Genomic DNA, 20,097 nt, shown 5'->3' on the forward strand with positions numbered 1-20,097 from the left:
CATAAACATGAACGTGATATAATTATATTAATTAGATGAGCAAATTTTTAAATAAAAAGGGTCAAAAAGCCCGTTTTGGAGAAAAAATTTGGTGCTTTCTTTTATTGAATAGGGTAATATTTTTTCATTTTTTTCCAATTTTTTTTTATATTTCCTTTAAGTGCTAATCTTTTCCCTGTTTAGAGCTTGTTTGGATAATTTTTTTTAAGCTAGAAGCTACTTATAAATTAAAGTTAAAAAAAGAGTTTAAAAAAAAGATAAAAATTATTTGATAATTACATATAATTTTTAGCTTAAAAGTTATTTAAAAGCATATATTTTAAGAAATTTATCTCTCTTTCTATCTTTATAGTTTTTTATTTAAAAAAAACACACAATTCAAGAAAAATAAATAAGAATTTAAAAAAGAGAAACTTTTAGCTATAAGTTTTTTTCTTCTTTATAAAGAAGAGAGTTTTTTTAAAAAATTATTCGACCTAATTTATACTTAATAAATAATTTTAGCTAAAAAAAAAATCCAAACATACACTTAATAAAAGGATGCATCGTTTTAATTTGGTGCATTGAAGTTTTTTTTGCCGTTTTAGAAGCTGCACGAAACTGAAATCACCAGTGGATCTTGCAGGAAGCAAACACTTATCGTTTCAGTTTTAATTTGGGGTGGATAAGACCCGGCCCACACGATATTACCCGCCCCAGTTCTCTTTTCCCTCCCTGGTTTTTTCTTTTTCTTTTTCTTTTTTTCCTCGGAAAAGAAAGAGCAGGAAAATTTTTACGACCAAACTCGAATTGCAGTTAAAACCCCCAGGGTCAGGGACAGAGTTCATTTTTATTTATTTTTTTCTCCTTTTATTTTCGTTAATTAATTTTGGAATCCCGCGCAATTTGTCTCGAAGCAAGCAATATCCCATGTTTGTCTCTCTCTCACACCCTAATTCTTGAATCTTGGTATCAATTAATTTGGGTTCCGATGGCGGAAGAGAAGAGGGCTTCGTCGTCGTTCGTTAAGAAGCGAGACCGGCAAATGTTCACGGTGGAGCTCCGGCCAGGAGAAACCACCATAGTTTCATGGAAGAAGCTGATGAAAGACGCTAACAAGTCTAACGGATCCACTTCTGTCCCCCAACACCCTACAATCGCTCCGGTGAGGCTTTTTTCAACGTCACTGTGTTTCTTTCTAGATGTAATTCCCTATTGTATTGTTATTTCACAGTCGTAGATGAAGTCTTCTCAGCTTTCCCTGTTGATATTTTGACTGCGATAATTTGCATTGTAGTAGGATGTGATTCTTCATTCGAAATTTTGGGTTTGAAAGGGTTTTGTAGCAAACTAGAATTGTTGTTCTTGAATGCTTTCCTATTTGACTTCAAATTCATGAGTTTGGAGTTGATATATGTTCCTATTTCGGAGTTTACTGGAGATGATGTTACTTAACGTGACTTGTAGTGATCTTATAAGAGTACTGAAATATGAAATAGGACTATCGGGAAGTCTTATGATTCACTATTTTTACTATTCTCTGCCCATCTTTTTTAGGGACAACCTGTTGAGATTGAAGAAAATGATCCTTCTCAGCCAAACCGTTTCAGTGCAGTAATAGAGAAGATTGAACGCCTTTATATGGTATGTGCATATTGCTTACTGATATTGTTACCATATGCTCTGTATCAGCATGAATTAGTTTGTTAAACCATTGATTCATATTGTAGATGTGTTTGAGCTTTTATATTGTCAATAAATTGGATGTTGAGTCATTTTCAGGGTAAGGATAGTAGTGATGATGAGGATCTGCTTGATGCTCCTGATGATGATCAGTACGATACAGAAGACTCTTTTATAGATGATGCAGAGCTGGTTGGTGTCTTTATATATTTTTTTGGTTCACTAATATGTTAGGGGGTGTTTGGTATGAGTTTTTTGCTTGAAATGCTGGTAAAGTGGGGGGAGGAAATTTTTTTCCCATGTTTGGTATGGGTAAAATGAAAAATAATCCCAGGGAAATTTTATCCCCATCATTTTATTTTTAACTACACATTCCTAAAGAATAATACCAACTCAACCATGGTTTTTTTTTCCCCACGTACTCGGAATCGCACAACAAAGTTTGGAGACGAAATTGCCCTCATTCAATATATCTCAGGAGATGCGTAAAACCTTGTTCTTCAAACCCTCATACAACCTTGTTCTTCGTCAAGGAAGCCCTCCATTCTCCATTACTGTAGATTCAATGAAAACGGTGGACAAACCAAATGTTTTCTCAAAGCTCATTTGTGAAATTAGCATTGACCTCTTATACTCATCATAATCTGCAAGAAAAAGAAAATAAACCAGAAGAACATTCCTCATTGAAGATTCTGCTGTGTGTTTAAGTAAACCAGGTTAACAAAATTAACTGTGGCCTTACTTTCAATCTCCCTGAGGTTAAAAATGGCAGCATCAAGCTCTTCCCTCTTTGCATCTCTATAAAACTCCGAGACATAGGTAATTTTGTAAAACGAACGCTGAAAACAAATATTCAAACACATGGGTAATTTTGTAATTTCAGTCCAGATTCCTACAAATATTTTACAAGCAACCAAACATAGCATTATAAAAATAACTCAACATTCCTGACAAAAATTTTGGTCTACCAAACACCTTTTCATAACTTGCTTGGAAAAAATAATTTCCCACTATATTCCAAGTAATTTTTTTTCCTAGTAAAAAAAAATATTTTCTCTACCAAACGCCCCCTTAGAGAATAATATAAACTATTGAAAAGGCTCTCACCTAACACCTTAAGGTTTTGGGTTGAATTGGTCTTTTACACGTTATCAGAGCTTCGATCCTTACTTCTTCCACTTTTTAGTGGAATTAAATAAGCACAAGGTAAACCAAAAATTGGGCCTGTGCAATATCCACGTTTCAAGCTCAAAGGGCTCTTGCGTGAAGGGGTATGTTAGAGAATAATATAAACCATTAAAAAGACCTTCACCCAACACCTTAAGGTTTTGGGTTGAATTGGTTCTTTACATAATAACACTCTTGACCTATGATTGCTGGCAGTAGTAGTATTTCTTCTGTATTACTTTTTTATGCTCTTAAACTGTTCATTGCAGGATGAATATTTTGAGGTTGATAAATCTGCTATCAAACATGACGGGTTCTTCGTAAATAGGGGGAAATTGGAACGCATGTAAGTTTTGTTTTATTCTAAATATCTGCTTTTGAATATTTTTTTTCTTCCCAAACCACTTAGATTAAGGTTAAAGCAAATCATAGAAAAGTTTGTTTGCAAAGTACTCAATTGTTGATCTTGTTTCATTGCTGAGGTTGGTCTATTGTTAATTTGTTATCATCTTGTTGTATTTGCTGTCAAATAACCTCCGTTTTTTAGTTGACTCATTATTCATCAGTTATAAGTTTTTTTTGTGTGTTGTTGGGTTTTTTTTTTGGGGGGGCAAGGGGAATTCCTATCGACATGCTTGTCTTTATTAGATATTCTGGTGTTGTATGTTCTTTCTTATTGCTCCCGACAACATTTTTAATATTATTTTTCTGGCTTGTAGGTAAATACTCTTTCCTTCGACACTTGTCTACAAATGTTGTTCTGATTTTATGAATATATTAGTTGAAGATTGGAGTAAATGAGTCTAACAAACTATGAATTATTCATACTGATTTTTTGTTGTTTCTTTCTATATTACAAGAATTGAACCTCCTGTATTGCCTAACCAGCAATCAAAGAAAAGGCGCAGAAAAGATATATTGAAGAATCCTGGTGAAAATAATGATGATCATAGATCAAATAAACATATAAAAGTGGGCAAGTCAGCATCTGGAAAAACAGCTTCAATACAGGCGAAGAATATATTTAATCCTTCACCGAATTTGGTTGCACCTGGTGAACATAATGAAGAATTGAAACTTCAGAATCAATCGGATCTCTCTGGAATTAGTTCAAAAAAGAAAACTGCTAATGCAAAACCAATATTGGACCCTTCTGTCTCTTTGAAAGCATCAAGTGATGATATTCTTGCTTCGGTGACAGAAGTAAAAAATGCTGATAAGCAGAAGATAGGAGCTTTTCAACCTAAGAACATCAGTGATAAATATAAGGATGCAAGTGGATTGTTTGATGCATCTCATCAGAAGTACCTTGAAAAAAGTGCATGTGCACCTTCCAAATCCCAACCTGGAAGACCCTCAAGTACTATTGATGATTTGGAAAGTATCAGTCGGTCAAAAGAAAAAAATGGCATCTGCGAACTGCCGGATCTTAACTTGTCTGAGGGAAAGTCTGCTATGCAAGCAACTGTAAGTTTTTATTTCTTTGCTTTTCTGCATCTTACTTCTTTAATTTTGATTTGATAAATAATTTAAAGCAACAAGCGAATACCAAAAATAAAGGTCCTCTGCACTGCTGTGCTTTCAGCAATTCTTTTTTACTATTCAACAAAAGGGTTTTCCTGCTCCAAGTCTCAGACCATAAGTGGCCCACGTCATGTTGCATTCAACAACTGCCTTCCAAATAAGCATTTTCTTTGTAGAACTACTTTACATTGAGACTACGAGATCAAGTCTTACACTGACACTAAGGGATTACATGCTGTGTGCTAGACGAAATGAGAGCCAAATTCCCAACAATGAGCGAATTAATAAAGCCAAAGAATATGCATTGCTGACTTGCTTTCTTTTTTGCATGAAGGATAACAATCACGTGGAAGATGCTATGTAGGTGTTAAGCATGAATTCGTAGTTAAGTAGCATTATTGCTTCAACCTAGTCCTTTGACTAGGTATCTTGGCTGTCATGAGGCATGATCTTTCAATTAAAATGACAGCCACTTTATTTAAAGGGAAAAGCAAACTATCCTTATGACATGCTTTTGGTAAATTATTCATTTTTTCCCCAATTATTGTGACTAGAAATGACGAAAGTTGTGCATATGGATTGTTATGCATGAAACTATTTTTTTTTTCTATTAGTTCCTGTGGTAGTCATGGGTTTATTTGAATGTTATGCAGAAATCTGAATACATGCACAAGAAAGACGGTTCTAGTGTTAGGCCAAAAACTTCAATGCTTGAAAAGGCTATTCGCGAGTTAGAAAAAATGGTTGCAGAATGTAAGTTTTGAAATTGTTATGAATATCCATGTTTCTCATAGGAAATGTGGGAAGTTTGTTGCTAATGCTAAGTTTTGCTCTGCTTTTCTTTTTGTTTTGTTCCTTTTGAATAATATTACAGCAAGACCACCCGCTGTGGAAAACCAGGAAGCTGATTCCACATCCCCGGCAGTCAAAAGGAGGTTGCCTAGAGAAATAAAGCTAAAGCTTGCTAAAGTTGCTAAACTAGCGGTCCTGGCAAATGCTGCTGTCTTGATTTTATGATTCCAGAGATATATACTATTTTATATTTTTACTCAAGGGCTTCAAACATTGTAATATTAACTGTTATGTTTTTGTTGCATCAGGCAAGCCATGGGAAAGTATCAAAAGAGTTTATTAACCGTCTTATGAGTATTCTTGGGCACCTGATTCAACTCAGAACATTAAAGGTATAGGAACCTGTTAAATATAAACAGATAACCCTTTAGTGTCAGTTGTGTCAGTTTCCAACTTTAATCTCCCCCTCCCCCTCTTTTAGCTGACATACATGGTTGGAACCCAAAAGTTATGTGGCTTTGAAACTTGCATATGCTTACTTTTCTCTCAAGTCACCTGTCCAGTGTTGCTTCTCTTTTGTACAATTTTTTGTTAGCTTAATCATTAGGATATGGAGGTATGCTTTGAGTACACTCTTGACCTAATCACTTGCATCTTTAATTTAAATTGTGGATTGTGTCACTTACTAACTGTTGTGTCTCTCTGAAAAGAATGCTTCAATTTTCATTTCCCATTTCCTTTTTTTTTTTATTCCTTTAATGTGATGTGACTATGAAGCTATGACAGTATTATCTCTAAATAAATGGTAGTACTTTGCCATTTTTTATGTCAATAAAAACTGTTCTCATGAGGAATAAATTCCCTCCTCTTATTTACCTTTTTAATTTTTGATGTCATAGTACTCTTGACAGTTTCTGTAACTTATTCTTGTTTCTACACTTTTTAGTTTAGGTATATTTAGGTTTTCTTAGTTCCTGAAACTACTTATCTTCTTATATGATGTTTTCCTACTACAGAGAAACTTAAAAACAATGATCAATGTGGGTCTGTCAGCAAAGCAGGAGGAGGAAGATAGGTTTCAACAGATAAAGAAGGAAGTTGTTGACATGATTAAGATGCAGGCTCCAATTCTGGAATCCAAGGTTTATTGTAGTTTCACTTGCTATTACATTTCTTATCAAGGATTGGTAAATTGGCTTACATGTGTTTTATTTTTACTCAGATTCAATTCTGATGAGCTCTTTATGCCTCCAGTATTACTGCATGACATAGCACATATAGATTCTTTTTTTGTATCTGTCAGCATCACTGGATATGTTCTTTGGTGGTTCTTATGTTTTGCATGTTCTCCATCTTTGTTTAGCTTTGCTGATTCTTCATTACTGATTTTGTTTCCCCCATCATAATTCATCCTATTTTTCCTGTTATTCTTTCTTTTGGGTGCTTCTCTTAATGGATCCAATGCAATTTTGTGGTTGCAGTGCAAAAACTAGTTATGGCAAGCTTACTAATGGATCATTTACCTGTAAAGGGATTTGATTGCTTCTAATTATGATACTCAATTGTGTTTTTTTTCTATTTCTTTTTAGTTTCGCACTATAACAAATTTTCAGGAAAATTTCAATCATATGTATGCTGAAATAATGCTTTGATTATTTAATTTGGATTGCATGGTGTTTTTGGACACATCAGCAACAGCAGAAAGCTGGACCATCTGGTGATTTTCAAGAATTTGGTCCTGATGGAAAAGCAATAACTAAAAGGAAGTTTAGTATGGACACAGCTTTGGAGGACAAGATTTGTGATCTATATGACCTTTTTGTTGATGTATGGACCTGAGCTATAAATATTCTTTTGGAAAATTCTGTTGTATGTGATAAAGCTTTCTTATTGAACCTTGTTTGCAATTGCTGTAGGGGTTGGATGAAAATGCAGGTCCCCAAATCCGAAAGTTGTATGCTGAGGTGATTCAAATTTTCTAAATCTTTCTCTAAATATTGGTCTAGCAGAGCTACTGGGTTGTGTGCTTTGTGTTTTTCTGGCTGAGGACCAAAAAATTAGTCAACTTGGTTTTTGAAGTTTTTCACTTGCTTTCTCCAAGCTTGATTGGTTTCTTAATGCCTCATTATATTATGAGCTAAACTTACATATTGTTTGCATATAAAACAATATAACGGAGGGTGCTATTAATTATTAAACCCCCCTTTTATCCCTAGATGACGTTGAAAATAAATGGTTTGCAATTTGTTTTCAGAATTTTTTGGTGTTAGAATTACTCAGTCATGGAATTTTTCTTGACTGCCATTTTGATTTTTTTTTTAATTCCAAAAAACAATTCTCTTCTTTCCGGAAAATTGGTGCTACTTAATAGTTGATATATATGTGTATGTGACTATCTTTGTAGTGAATGTGTTATGTTGTGTCTAAGTTAATGTTTCCATTTTATAAACAAATATGTTTATATTTTTAAAACTTTCAAGTTCCTTTTCTTCATCAGCTTGCAGAATTATGGCCAAATGGTTACATGGACAACCATGGGATCAAACATGGAATTTGTAGGGCAAAAGAGAGGCGTAGAGCACTGTACGACAGACATAAGGTATGCCTTTTGCAGCGAATAATGGTTTTTAATATTAGTGAAGCATTATTCAAATCTCACCTCTCTAAAGTAGAAGAAAAGAACTATTTAAGCCACTAGGATTTGTCTAGTGATGAGGGATTTGAGTAGTTTCTATGAGGTCATAATTTCAATTGTTCAAACCTCAGTGCCTCCATTGTATAAAAAAAAAGAAAAGAAGAAAGAACTATCTTCCCTTTTTTGCAAATTTTTTGACATAGGTAAGGAAAGAGTTTCTTGAACGCTCTCTGTGCCCTAGACTGTAATTGCCTATATGGCATCGTCGTATTAGGAACGGCACATGCTCGGGTTGGTAGTCAAGGTCATAGGTCTTACCCAAGATTATATGAGGGAACAAGTATAGTGGATTGTAGGACCTATACAAGGATCATAAGATTCTTCCTCTAGTGGAATGTTTGGATGGAGGAAAATGGAGGGGAGAGGAAGGTTTTAGGTAGACCTTCCTCTTGTTTGAGATTTTTATGAAAAAAATGAGGATTTTTCATGTGATCCTCCCAAACCCTCCCTTGTTCACTTTATGAATATTTCGAAGTGCCCCCTATTTTGGAGGTCTGTTTGGATGTTGGAAGGGAAAGAGAAGAAATCAAAGGAAAAAGGAAGAGAGAATTCATGGAATGGAGGGCAAGAGAATGTGGATTTTTTTGGGTTGAGGGTTGGATTTAGGTAATTTAACTCAAACAGAGTAATAGTAAAACTACAAGACAAAGGGTTTCTGAAAGAGAAAGAGAGAATTTTTTATTTATTTTTATTTGGATACATAAGGAAAAAGAAGACAGCATCAAAACTAAATACACATCCTGAAGTCATAACTCCCATAACATCATTCTGCAAGAGCGCAAGGCAACCCTCAGGAGGTTCTATAAATTCTTGTGTAGATCAGCTATGATCCTGGGCATTTTGAGCTACCAATCAACCACTTGGTTTCCCTCTCTTTAAGTGTGGGAAAAGAGAGAAATTCTTGCACCAAACCAATACAGAGCAGCTGAACCCTATTGAAACCCCAACCTAATCTGAAACCCAATGTGCAACTGTAAGATGAAGCTCTGGTTCTAACTTTAAATCTGAACTCAGAGCTTCAAAACCCAAGGCCACGCTATTTATTTGTTCATAATTCTGATAATGACAGCCTACTTTTTGTTTAGAAGGAACTTTATATCTTATCACACTTTTGTTTTTGGACGCAAGTCTAATGTATATTTGGGTGGACATCTCGTCTCCTATTACCGTATTTTGTTTTTTCTCATATTGGAAGTGTTAGAAATGATGAAATACCCAAACGAAAGTTAGTAACGATGTAGATAGCGGAAACTCTTTTCATCGTTTTCATTTCACTGGTTTTCTTTTTGAATTACATTCAGTGTTTTATCTGTCTACTTTGTCTATTAGAAGGACATATCCCTTTCCAAAATTAGTTTGCCTCGAAGATCATGTTTTATCATGTTCCCATGAAGTCACTGAAGTGTTGATTTCTTTATTAGTCTCTCTTTGTTGTTCAAACTCTATACTTTGATCAAGGTAACATGGATGACAAAGAGTTAAATCATCTTGGCATTTTTTATAGAATTTTTTAGGATTTTTCCACCGGTTTATCAATTATCTGACTAATCTATTTCCAGCTCAGTCAGACCCATCTAAGGGTTATGACTCTCTCAAGACTTTTTTTTTTTTTTTTTTTTTTTTTCCATTCTGTGGATTCGAACTCGAGACATCTTGTTAAGTGGAATAAGGTCATTACTGCTTGAAATAATGATTATTAGTATAAATAATGGAAGAACAATGTTGTCCTTAAGAGAGGGAAAAAACATTAAATGAACCTAATTAATAATGGAAGAACAACATATGATTCTTTTATACTCAGATGATAGCCAGGATCTGATATTTGTAAGGACAATATTGGATTTTAGTTCATTATCTCATTGTTTCGTGTGTTTTTAGAATCAGGAAAAAATAAGGAGGAAAAAGTTGTTGGTACCTAAGCAAGAGGAGAATGTTCAATTTGATACTAGTTCGAGTACTTCACAGCTGAACCAGCGAGAGAGATTAGCAGCTCCAGAATCTAGCAGTCATGCTTTTACTTCAGTGAACAAGCCAGTTTCTAATACGAGCTCAGCTGTCCGGATCTCTAGTCCTATGAATGGTCTAAAACAAGAAAAAGCAAAGGGAAGTTCAAGCAGTTCCCTGGATGATGTAAGGGTTGCAGATGGCGTAATAACAAAGAAGATAAAGAGAAAACCAGAACTTGAGTTGGAAGGAGAACATTTTGGTCCTGAGAAGGTAGCTTCTTTGCAGGGTGAAGAAAGGTCTAGGTCACTAAAGCAGTCTGCAGTTCTTCCTACCAAATCAACTCTTCAGTCAACGTCTCTACCGGGTCTTGAGCAGTCAAGCTAACATGAGATCAAGTAGGAGGTTTACATAACACAATGTCAAACATTTTTTTTTTTCCCCCTAATCTCCCCTCTCCATCAAATTGCTTTCTACTTATTTTTACCATTTTTGTAATTACATGTCCTTGCAATGCTCCACGAAATATAGATAGATTTGTTAATTGTTATTAGTTATAGTAGCTCTGGCAAACCGTCTTATGACCTTAACGCTTCTTTTAGGCAATGTTGCTACTGGCCTACTGCACCCCGAATGCAATTTCGATGATAAGTTAAACAAGCATGACTCATCTAGAATGCTGGTTGAGTTGAGAAGTTATATTAAACTTGTTCCAAATGACAAGTACCAAAGACTATCGAAGGAAGTTTGTTCGTTTCCACAACAGGGGATCATTAAGCAATAAGTTCCGCTCCGCCAGATTAGAGGTCATAATCTTATATTAAATTTTCTGTACTTTGTTAAAAAAGAAAATAAATCTAGGTTATTGGTTTAATATATATAGTTTTATTTCATTGTAAATAAAATCATAAATTTAAATCACTAATTTTGTTGCACTTTTTCTAATTTTTTCCCCAATGTATTAAATCTCAACTCTTCCATATATTATATAGACAGTGGCTAATGTGTTATTGAGACTGCAAATTTTTAAGAAACATTGTTAAGAGTAAAAATAAAAGTTAGAAAGAATATTGATAGAATTTAAATACTATCTTGCATTGAAGTATAAAATTGTATTTTTAATAGAATTTTAAGTGCATATTTGTATTGATTAAAAAATGTAACTTCTGAAAAAATTAGAAAATAATTATCTTTTCATAAGCGCTTTCAAACGCGCTGGGAGACTAAAAAAATAAAAACCATTTCATTCAGGAAAAGTTGATAATAGAAAGAGAGAGAAAAACAGTTACTTTAGACTATCTGTGGGCTAAATTGTTGACTTAATTTCTAGTTAATAGGAAAAGACAAAAGTCACTTTCTTCAATTTTGTGATATAAAGTAGTGGAAATTTAATCTAGGTTTCGACATCACATGTAAAAATTTAATCTATGTTTGGCATGAGTGGATGGAGAATGGAACTTCGAACGCATTGGACACTAGAAATTGCGCTAAGCGAGGTCTTTTTCCACTATTTCTTAAATTCAGATAGGCAACTATCAATGGGGCATGCTCATGCTCATGATGAAAAAAAATATAAAAAGGGAGTTAAACCTAATAGGGCATCCTATATTTTTACATTGAAGTAGTTATAGGTGACCTAGCTGCAAATATAATTATTTATATAATAATCCTCTTATTACGAGTTATTAAGAAATGACCTACACTTTGACACTCTTCCTATAGCCACACTTGCCACTTTTAGGAGTGAGATGAAAAGGTGTTGTGAGAGCTTGCATGTTGATCTCGAGAACTACTTAATTCCTGATGATGATCGAAGCTTGGATGTGTGGAGGAAACTTGAGAGACTGAAGAATGTCTGCTATGATATTGGTTTTCTTGGCAGCGAGGATTATCAGTGTCCGGCACTAGCTGCAAATCGGAGTCCTGTATATTTATCCACTTCCAGAGAGGATAGAGAGTCCAAAACAGAAGGAGGCCTAAAGAGGGTCGTTATCCATGGCAGGGAGATCAACTCTGGTGAATTCTATTTTAGCTTTTATTCCAACCTACTCAATGCAATCCTGCTTGCTTCCTATGAAGACCTGTGATGCTATTGAGAAGCGATCCCGTGACCTCTTATGGGGATCTGCGCATGATAAACAAAGGATTCATACAGTGGCTTGGACAAAGGTGTGTCAACATAGAGACAATGGTGGTCTAGGCTTCAGAAGAATGAGAGGGATAAACCAAGCCTTCCTCATGAAGGTTGGTCATGCATTGTTGACTCAAAAACACTGCTTATGGGCCAAAGTACTGAGGAACAAATATGCTGTTGGGGAGGATCTTATTCCCAATTTGTCTCAAGCCAGACAAGCTTCCAATCTTTGGAGAGGGATCCTCAAAGTGTGGCCAAAGGTAATCTCAGGATCGAAGATTCAGCTTGGAGATGGGAAAAAAAACCAAATTTTGGACTGATCCTTGGCTCATTGGTAACTCTTGCATCCATCCATTACAATCGGCACACCTTACGGAGGAGGTTACCACCTAGATGGTGGACCAACTAGTTGACAGTAATGGCAATTGGAATTGGAATTTGTTATGCCAATTTGTCTCTGTTCATTCTTGCGAAGCAATTGCCAAGATTATGCCCCCAAGCACCGAGAATGGAGAAGACTTAGTCATCTGGGGTAACACCAGTGATGGTGTCTTCTCTGTTAGATCTGCCTATTATCTCCTAGAAGAAGAAGAAGTTCAGCTTTCAGGGACATCCAATGTTTTTACCCGTGGAGATGGAAGGGACCAGCAAGAATTCAATTGTTCCTTTGGAAAGCCCTTGGTGAATACCTGCTAACTAATGTGGAGAGAGCAAAGAGTCAATTGACAAACTGTACTCTCTGCCCCAGATGCAACACTGAACCAGAAGACCTACTGCATATTCTCAGAGATTGTAATTGGAGTAGAGACATATGGAAAGAGCTTCAGATTCACACTCTTCAACTGACTTCTTTGACAGTAACCTAAAAGATTGGATCCGACATAATCTTCTTTCTGAGTATGCTCTTCACCTTCCTTTCCACTGGAACCTGCTGTTTGGAGTCACCCTTTGGTACATCTGGAGAGATAGGAACAATTTGATCTTCAACCAGAAAATTTACAGCCAGGACTCAGTCATCCGAAGAGCAAAATTTTTTGTCACGAACCTTAAAGAGGCACAACAGGTAATGGGGATGGTTGGAACTGAAAGAAGCCTTAGAATTGAGAAACTAATCTGTTGGGACTTTCCACCACAACAATGGATGAAACTCAATGTCGGCGGCTCTAGTAGTGACAGAGGAACCCACTCTAGTTGTGAGGGAGTCATCAGAGACGACTCAGGTAGATGGATCATAGGCTTTACTAGGAATCTGGACAGAGGATCCTCCTTAAGAGCTGAGATCTGGGGTCTCCTGAATGGCATTCAACTAGCTTGGAACTTAGGCTGCACGAAGATTTTGATAGAAGGGGACTCTCAAGTTGCTGTTAACTTAGTTATTAATGGTTGCGAAAAAAACCACCTGGTTGCTCCTATGGTTTACCAGGTGCAAGCCATGCTTGAAAGACAGTGACAAAACTATCTCACATCTATAGAGAAGGGAACATGGTCGCAGACGCCCTAACTCATCATGGGACCAAGTGGACAGATTGGGACTGCCACATTCTACAAGAACCTCCAGCTGAGTGTAGAGAATTTCTATGTAGGGATTTGATGGGTACCTATAGCCCAAGAATTTGTAACCTTCTGTAACCTTTTATTGTAATTCCTCTTTTTGCAAAAAAAAAAAACTATTGTAGATCTTAGAGAAGAGCCTGTAAAAGATAACTTCTATCAAGCAGTTGTGCGTGATGTGATGCTAATTTTCTGTACGTAAATAAATCTAGGTTATTGGTTTAAGAAATATAATTTTATTTTGTTGTACATGAAATCATACATTTAAGTTACTAATTGTGATGCACTTTTCTTTTTTTGCATTTTAATGTTGTAAATCTTAACTCTTCCATATATTATATAGACAGGGTGGCTAATGTGTTATTGAGACTGGAAAATTTTAAGAAACATGGTTAAGATTAAGAAAAATTTAGGAAGAATACTGATAGAATTTAAATACTATCTTGCAATGAAATATAAATTTGTATTTTTAATAGAATTTTAAGTGCATATTTGTATTGATTTATTTTGGATTGAAAAATATAACTTCTGAAAAAAATTAGAAAATAATTATTTTTGCGTAAGCGCTTTTAAACACGCAGGGAGACTATAAAAATAAGATCTGGATCCTCTAATGTGAAAAATCACGTGACCATGTCATGTGGGAAATCATAACTATACAAAAGTAGATCAATGGTAATAAAGGAGGAGAAAGAAAATATATTAAAATAGGTAGTTACAAAATCATAACCGTTGATTTACCTTTGTATGGTTGTGATCTTCTCACATGATCATGTCATGTTTTTTTTCACATTAGAGGATCCATTTCCATAAAAATAAAAACCATTTCATACATAACAACTAATAATAAAAGGGAAAATCAATTGTCATGTTACTGTAAACATGTTTTTTTTCCAGCTCTCCCATCGAAAGCAGCGTTTTCTGTTTTCTTTATTTTTTTATTTTTCTCTTGCGTGGGACCCATATCTCACTCTATCAGCAGGAAAAAAAGTAATTGGCCCTGTTACTTGATACAAATAAAACCCATAATAAAAAGAAAAGATTGGTGAGCGATGAGTGAGAGAGAGAAAGGTGATCATGGGAAGAATCCTGGCAAATCAAGTGAAGAACTTGACATTCTTCAAAGAAGTAATAAGAGGAATAAAGGTGAGGGAGATCAGTTTTCAAATGATGTATCTATGATACCTAGACATGAAGGTTGGATGGAAGATGAGAATGGCCAACGTTCAACCTGGAGGGAAATTCTGATGCGTCATAATGGAGAAGATGATGAATGGGAAGGAGAGGCGTCTGCCGAGGAAGACTTAGATGGGGAGGAACCTGCTGAGGAAGAGGATGTCAACCATGGAGGAATTAAGATGTGGGAGGAAGATGATGGGCGTACTTATTTTAGTTGCACCAAAAGAGCAAGGAAGAGAATGAGGAAACCTTGGGAGAAAGCTCTGATTGTTAAACTCCTTGGGAAGAAAATTGGGGTGGAGTTTATGAAGAAAAAAATAAATGTCTTATGGGCTAGAAAAGGCAAAATCAATGTCACTGATATTGGTAATGACTTTTTCGTAGTCCAGTTTAGTGAGAAGGATGATCTCAATTTTGAGTTGAACGGTGGTCCATGGATTGTTTTGGGTCATTATTTATCGTTGAGGAAGTGGGAATCAACTTTCAGACCTAATAGTGCTGGAATTGCTAAGATTGCTGCTTGGATTCGTCTACCGGATATTCCCATTGAATTCTATGATGAAGCTTTTTTTAGAAGGATTGGAAACTGGTTAGGCAAGATGATCAAGGTAGACAGCAATACAAATGCTCATGTAAGAGGACGGTTTGCAAGAATATGTGTGGAACTGGACCTATCTCAGCCATTAAAGGGTGACTATGTGCTGGAAGGATTTACCAAACAAATTGAGTATGAAGGATTAGGGCTCATTTGTTTTGGTTGTGGGAAATATGGACATAGCACCGAGAATTGTTCAGCTGCTCCAAAGCAACGCAGTTCATCCGATATTCATAATGACGATCAAATTCATCAAGAGGAACCTGGCAACTCAGAATTCCATCGAAGCAAAGGATTGGGACCTTGGATGGTTGTTAACCGTCAACGCAGGAGCCGGCAACCTCCTCAGACGGCCGGTGCAGTCCAGCCAGGCGCTGGTTCAAAAACGTTACAAAGGAATAATGATAAGGGAGTTATGACTAGCGATAATCATGGAGATAATCATGGTGATAAGAGAGTTATGACCAGCGATAATCATGGTAATCATTGTAATAAGGGAGTTATATATGACCAGCGATAATCATGGTAATCATGGTAATAAGGGAGTTATGACCAGCGATAATCATGGAGATAATCATGGTGATAAGGAGGAAATTACGCAATCACGGTTTGCAATCTTAACAGCTGGACCTATTAATGAGGAGGATCATAATCAAATAATTAATTCTGTTACTCCTCATATGGGGGCCCCTCAGTTTGAAATTCCTCAGAAAATATGGACTAAATCCAAAAAGTCCAAAGATACCCCTAGGACTAAATCAACGGTTCCTACTATGCATGCGGCTCATTCTTCAAGCACGGGTAAGAGGTGTCCAGTCCAGAGTGAAAATCGTGAAGATCATACTCCTGTTCCACCATCTCCATCAATTGCTACTCCCATGGCGGTTAGTCCTATGCAAGCAAATCAACATGATCAGGAAAATGGGATGAAAGCAGATAGCACTTTGAACCAGAATCAAGAGCAGTTATATGACACATTTCATAAAACTGGTCCTGATATATCAGTTGACAACAGCAGCGACATCCAAAATCCTAAAACCTCAACCATCTCTACGTGCATGGAGGTGGACAGAGTTCACCAGGAAGATATTTCAAGAATGAAGGATGCAAGAACCTTGGAGTCTTGCATTCAACATAGTTTTTAATGAATTTATTCTTCTGGAACTGTAGGGGAGCAGTGAAACCCCAGTTTCAAAAATCGCTTTTTCTGTTTACTAGGAAATATAAGCCTAGTATTGTAGTGATTCTAGAACCTCGGTGTAGTGGTCAAAAAGCTTCTGACATTATCCGAAAATCTGGGTTTAAGCATGCTTTTGTTCAAGAGGCAGAAGGTTACTCAGGGGGTATTTGGATCCTCTGGAATGATGAGATTGGTCTCGTTGAAATTGTTAATCACACAAAACAGTTTGTTCATTTTAAAGTTCAGAATTTTCACGTTCCTTCCTTTTCTTGCACGGCAGTTTATGCGAGTCCTAGGGAAGAAAATAGAAAGGAGCTATGGGATGATCTGCTAAACATTAGTCTCCATTGTAATGGGTCGTGGTTGGTGGCTGGGGATTTTAATGAAATAGCAAATCAGGATGAGAAGAAAGGTGGCTGTAGAGTTAACTTAAACAGATGTTCCAATTTTGCAAATGTTCTTCATAATTGCAAGCTGCTGGATCTTGGAGGATCAGGTCCTTGGTTTACATGAAAGGGTCCGAAGTTTCTTCATCTTGATCGTGTTTTTAAGAGGCTGGACCGAGCCTGTGCTAATGCAAGTTGGAAGACTGCCTTTACTGATGCTGGCGTTAAGGTACTTCCACGGATTTATTCTGATCATAGTCCCATTTTGGTCTACTTGTCTAACTTGGACACAGGTTGGAAAAATCGTCCCTTTCGCTTTGAGATTGCTTGGATGGAGCATTATAACTTTACTCAGTTTCTGGCTAGGAGCTGGAATATTGTGAAAGACACTAGAACGAATCTGCATGATCTGACTCCAAATTTAAAAAGATGGAACAAGATAGTCTTTGGCAACATTTTCAATACGAAGACTAACCTATTGCATAGTATTGCAGAAATTCAGAATCATGTTGATTATCATACCAACTTATCTCTCCAATCTAGAGAAAAGGAGGTTAGGAAGGACCTTGATGCGGTTCTCATACAAGAAGAGATCTTATGGTTTCAAAAAGCCAGGGTGAAATGGATAAATGATGGGGATAGAAACACCAAATTCTATCACATTAAAACAGCTACTCGAAGAAGTTCGAATAGGATTCTTGAGTTAAAAAATTCTGATGGGATTTGGGTGAAGGAAGCTAGACAACTTCATCAATTGGTAACAGATTTGAAGTCCTTAATCGTGATTGGGTGAAATCAAAGACTACTTGGCCCCTTCTGCACGATGATCTGCTATCTAATCTGACTCGTAATCTTTCGGATGACGAAATTTCAAAAGCTGTTTTTAGTATCAATGGGTCAAAAGCTCCAGGGGAAGATGGTTTTCCAACTGCCTTTTTTCATAAGAATTGGAGTCTTATTAAGACTAATGTTATTAAGGATGTTAACATGATGTTTCAGAATCCCAATCTGATTCACCTTGTGAACTCGACTCTTCTGGTCCTCATTCCAAAAGTAAAGAGACCTGAAAGTGCTAAGCAGCTCAGACCAATCTCTTTGTGCAATGTCATTTATAAAATCCTCAGTAAAATTCTGGTTAACAGAATGAAGCCCCTAATGGAAGAGATGGTGTCTCCCTTCCAAGCTTGTTTTGTTCCTAAACGACATATCCAGGACAACATCATCATCACCCAAGAGCTGATCCATTCAATGCGTAGAATGAGAGGAAGAAAATGTTTCATGGCAATTAAAATTGACTTGGAAAAGGCTTATGATATGTTAAATTGGGAGTTTGTTCGTAAAATTTTGGATGAAACTCAAATCCCACACTGGTTCACAAATATTATCATGAATTGTATCAACTCTGATAAGGTCTCAGTGCTTTGGAATGGAGCCATTGCAGGTGACTTCCTTCCTTCAAGAGGAGTTCGTCAGGGTGATCCTTTATCTCCCTACATTTTTGTTCTAGCCATGGAAAATTGTCTCATCTCATTCAAGATGCGGTTGACAATAAGAGATGGAAGCCAATCTCCGTGGGATCAAAAGGTCCTAAGATAGCCCATCTGATGTTTGCTAATGATTTGATGTTGTTTGCAGAAGCTTCTCTAGATCAAATCAAAGTTATAGTGGATTGCTTGGAGACTTTTAGTTCAATGTCTGGCCTAAAGGTTAGTATTCTGAAATCTAGTATTTTTTTCTCGAAAAATACAGATGCTCACATTGCAGATGATATCACAAATATGTGTGGCTTCAAGCAAACTCACAATATAGGGAGATATCTTGGGTCCATGATGAAACATGGTCGAGTAACCAAAGACCATTATGCTGATGTTGTTGCAAGAATTAGGCACAAGTTATCTGGTTGGAGTAACCAGGTCTTATCTTTTGCCGGTCGAATTACACTTTCCAACTCCGTTATTTCAGCAACTCCTATATTTCAAATGTAACACAGTTTGCTTCCTGTAGCCATTTGTGATGAAATAGAGAAGTTGCAGCGTGCCTTTATTTGGGGTGATAAAAATGGTCAAAGGAGATCTCATCTGGTTGCATGGGATAATATTTGCAAGCCTAAGAGCATCGTGGCTTAGGGGTGATTAACCTTCGTGTCCAAAATATGGCTTTCTTTCACAAGCTTGCATGGACGATACTTACTTCGCCCGATTCGTTGTGGGTTCGAGTTGTAACAAGTATAAATAAGAGAGGTTTGGATCTTCGGAGGGAAGTAAATCATAAAGCATATGACTCATACTTCTGGAAAAATATGTGTAGTGTTTGGCCATCTTTTCTTCAAGCAATGCAATGGGAGATTGGAGACGGTAATGATGCATTATTTTGGACAGACAATTGGTTGGGTTTAACTGAGTGTCTTGCCTCTCTGGCTACTCGTACTCCAACTGGTTTGGAGTTGAATCTCCCTGTTAGTGCCTTCGTGAACAGCAATACTGGTCAATGGAACTTTCCCTATATTCGTCAATATCTCAATGATCAAGCTGTTGCAAGGATCCAAGCTGCTCTCATTCCTAGCGCATTGGATGGAAATGACCGCATTATTTGGAGAAATCAAAAGGTTGGCTGCTCTTTAGTTAAAACCGCGTATTATAACATGCTTGGTTTCCCTCTCATGCCGTTGAAAAATTCTTGGACTACCATATGGAAATGGCATGGGCCTCAACGTGTTAAATCTTGTATGTGGATCATAATGCATGGCCGCCTTCTTACTAAAGACCGCACATCTAGATGGAGTGGGGAATCTGGTCATTGTAAAATATGTCCTGGTGAGTTGGAAACAAACCTCCATGTTCTAAGAGATTGTAAGCATGCTAGAAGTGTTTGGAATTCTCTGGTTTCAGCTAATCGGCAAAGCTTATTCTACAGCTTGGATCTGAGAGATTGGGTTGAAAATAATATCTCAAAAGCTTGGAATCAAAGTAATTCAGATGATTGGCGTGATGTCTTTTTTATCTCTTGTTGGTTCATTTGGGGGTGGAGGAACAAAAGTGTCCATGATACTAACTTCAAGCATCCAACCCATGGAACGCACATAATTGCTATGTATATAGAGGAAGTTCGTAACTGCATGGGTAGGAAGGCTATGGCTACTACTAGCATTCATCCAACTCGTATGAGTTTATGGAAACCTCCAAGGCTAAATTGGGTGAAGATTAATATTGATGGGGCAGTTGAATTGAATACTGAGGTGGCTGCTTGTGGTGGGATTATCAGATCTGATGATGGCTCTTGGTTGGCTTC

General features: G+C 36.6%; 1 protein-coding gene across 2 annotated transcripts; it reads left to right on the top strand.

The window, feature by feature from the left end:
- The first annotated feature begins 731 nt into the window (after positions 1 to 731).
- On the top strand, positions 732 to 10,376 carry LOC133306647 (ubinuclein-1-like). 2 transcript variants are annotated; one of them, XM_061506975.1, is made up of 13 exons: positions 732 to 1,144; positions 1,537 to 1,623; positions 1,762 to 1,854; positions 3,099 to 3,175; positions 3,690 to 4,296; positions 5,007 to 5,106; positions 5,228 to 5,337; positions 5,454 to 5,537; positions 6,162 to 6,287; positions 6,838 to 6,972; positions 7,062 to 7,109; positions 7,643 to 7,744; positions 9,725 to 10,376. In XM_061506975.1, exons 1-13 carry the CDS (start codon positions 971 to 973, stop codon positions 10,169 to 10,171), a joined length of 2,190 nt encoding a protein of 729 aa, XP_061362959.1. In that variant the 5' UTR covers positions 732 to 970; the 3' UTR covers positions 10,172 to 10,376. The 2 variants fall into 2 exon arrangements, with proteins under 2 accessions (XP_061362959.1, XP_061362958.1); XM_061506974.1 differs by having other exon boundaries at positions 733 to 1,144; positions 9,719 to 10,376.
- The last annotated feature ends 9,721 nt before the right edge of the window (positions 10,377 to 20,097 follow it).

Source organism: Gastrolobium bilobum, unplaced genomic scaffold (genome assembly GCF_033153095.1).
Source record: "Gastrolobium bilobum isolate Gb01-03AN ecotype WA unplaced genomic scaffold, APGP_CSIRO_Gbil_v1 utg5629, whole genome shotgun sequence".
NCBI lineage: Eukaryota > Viridiplantae > Streptophyta > Magnoliopsida > Fabales > Fabaceae > Gastrolobium > Gastrolobium bilobum.

Coding starts and splice junctions, on each gene's coding strand:
- LOC133306647 (XM_061506974.1), top strand. CDS start 971: ATGGCGGAAGAGAAGAGGGCTTCGTCGTCGTTCGTTAAGAAGCGAGAC. Junction 1,855..3,098: donor TTATAGATGATGCAGAGCTG/GTTGGTGTCTTT, acceptor TGTTCATTGCAG/GATGAATATTTTGAGGTTGA. Junction 5,107..5,227: donor AGAAAAAATGGTTGCAGAAT/GTAAGTTTTGAA, acceptor ATAATATTACAG/CAAGACCACCCGCTGTGGAA.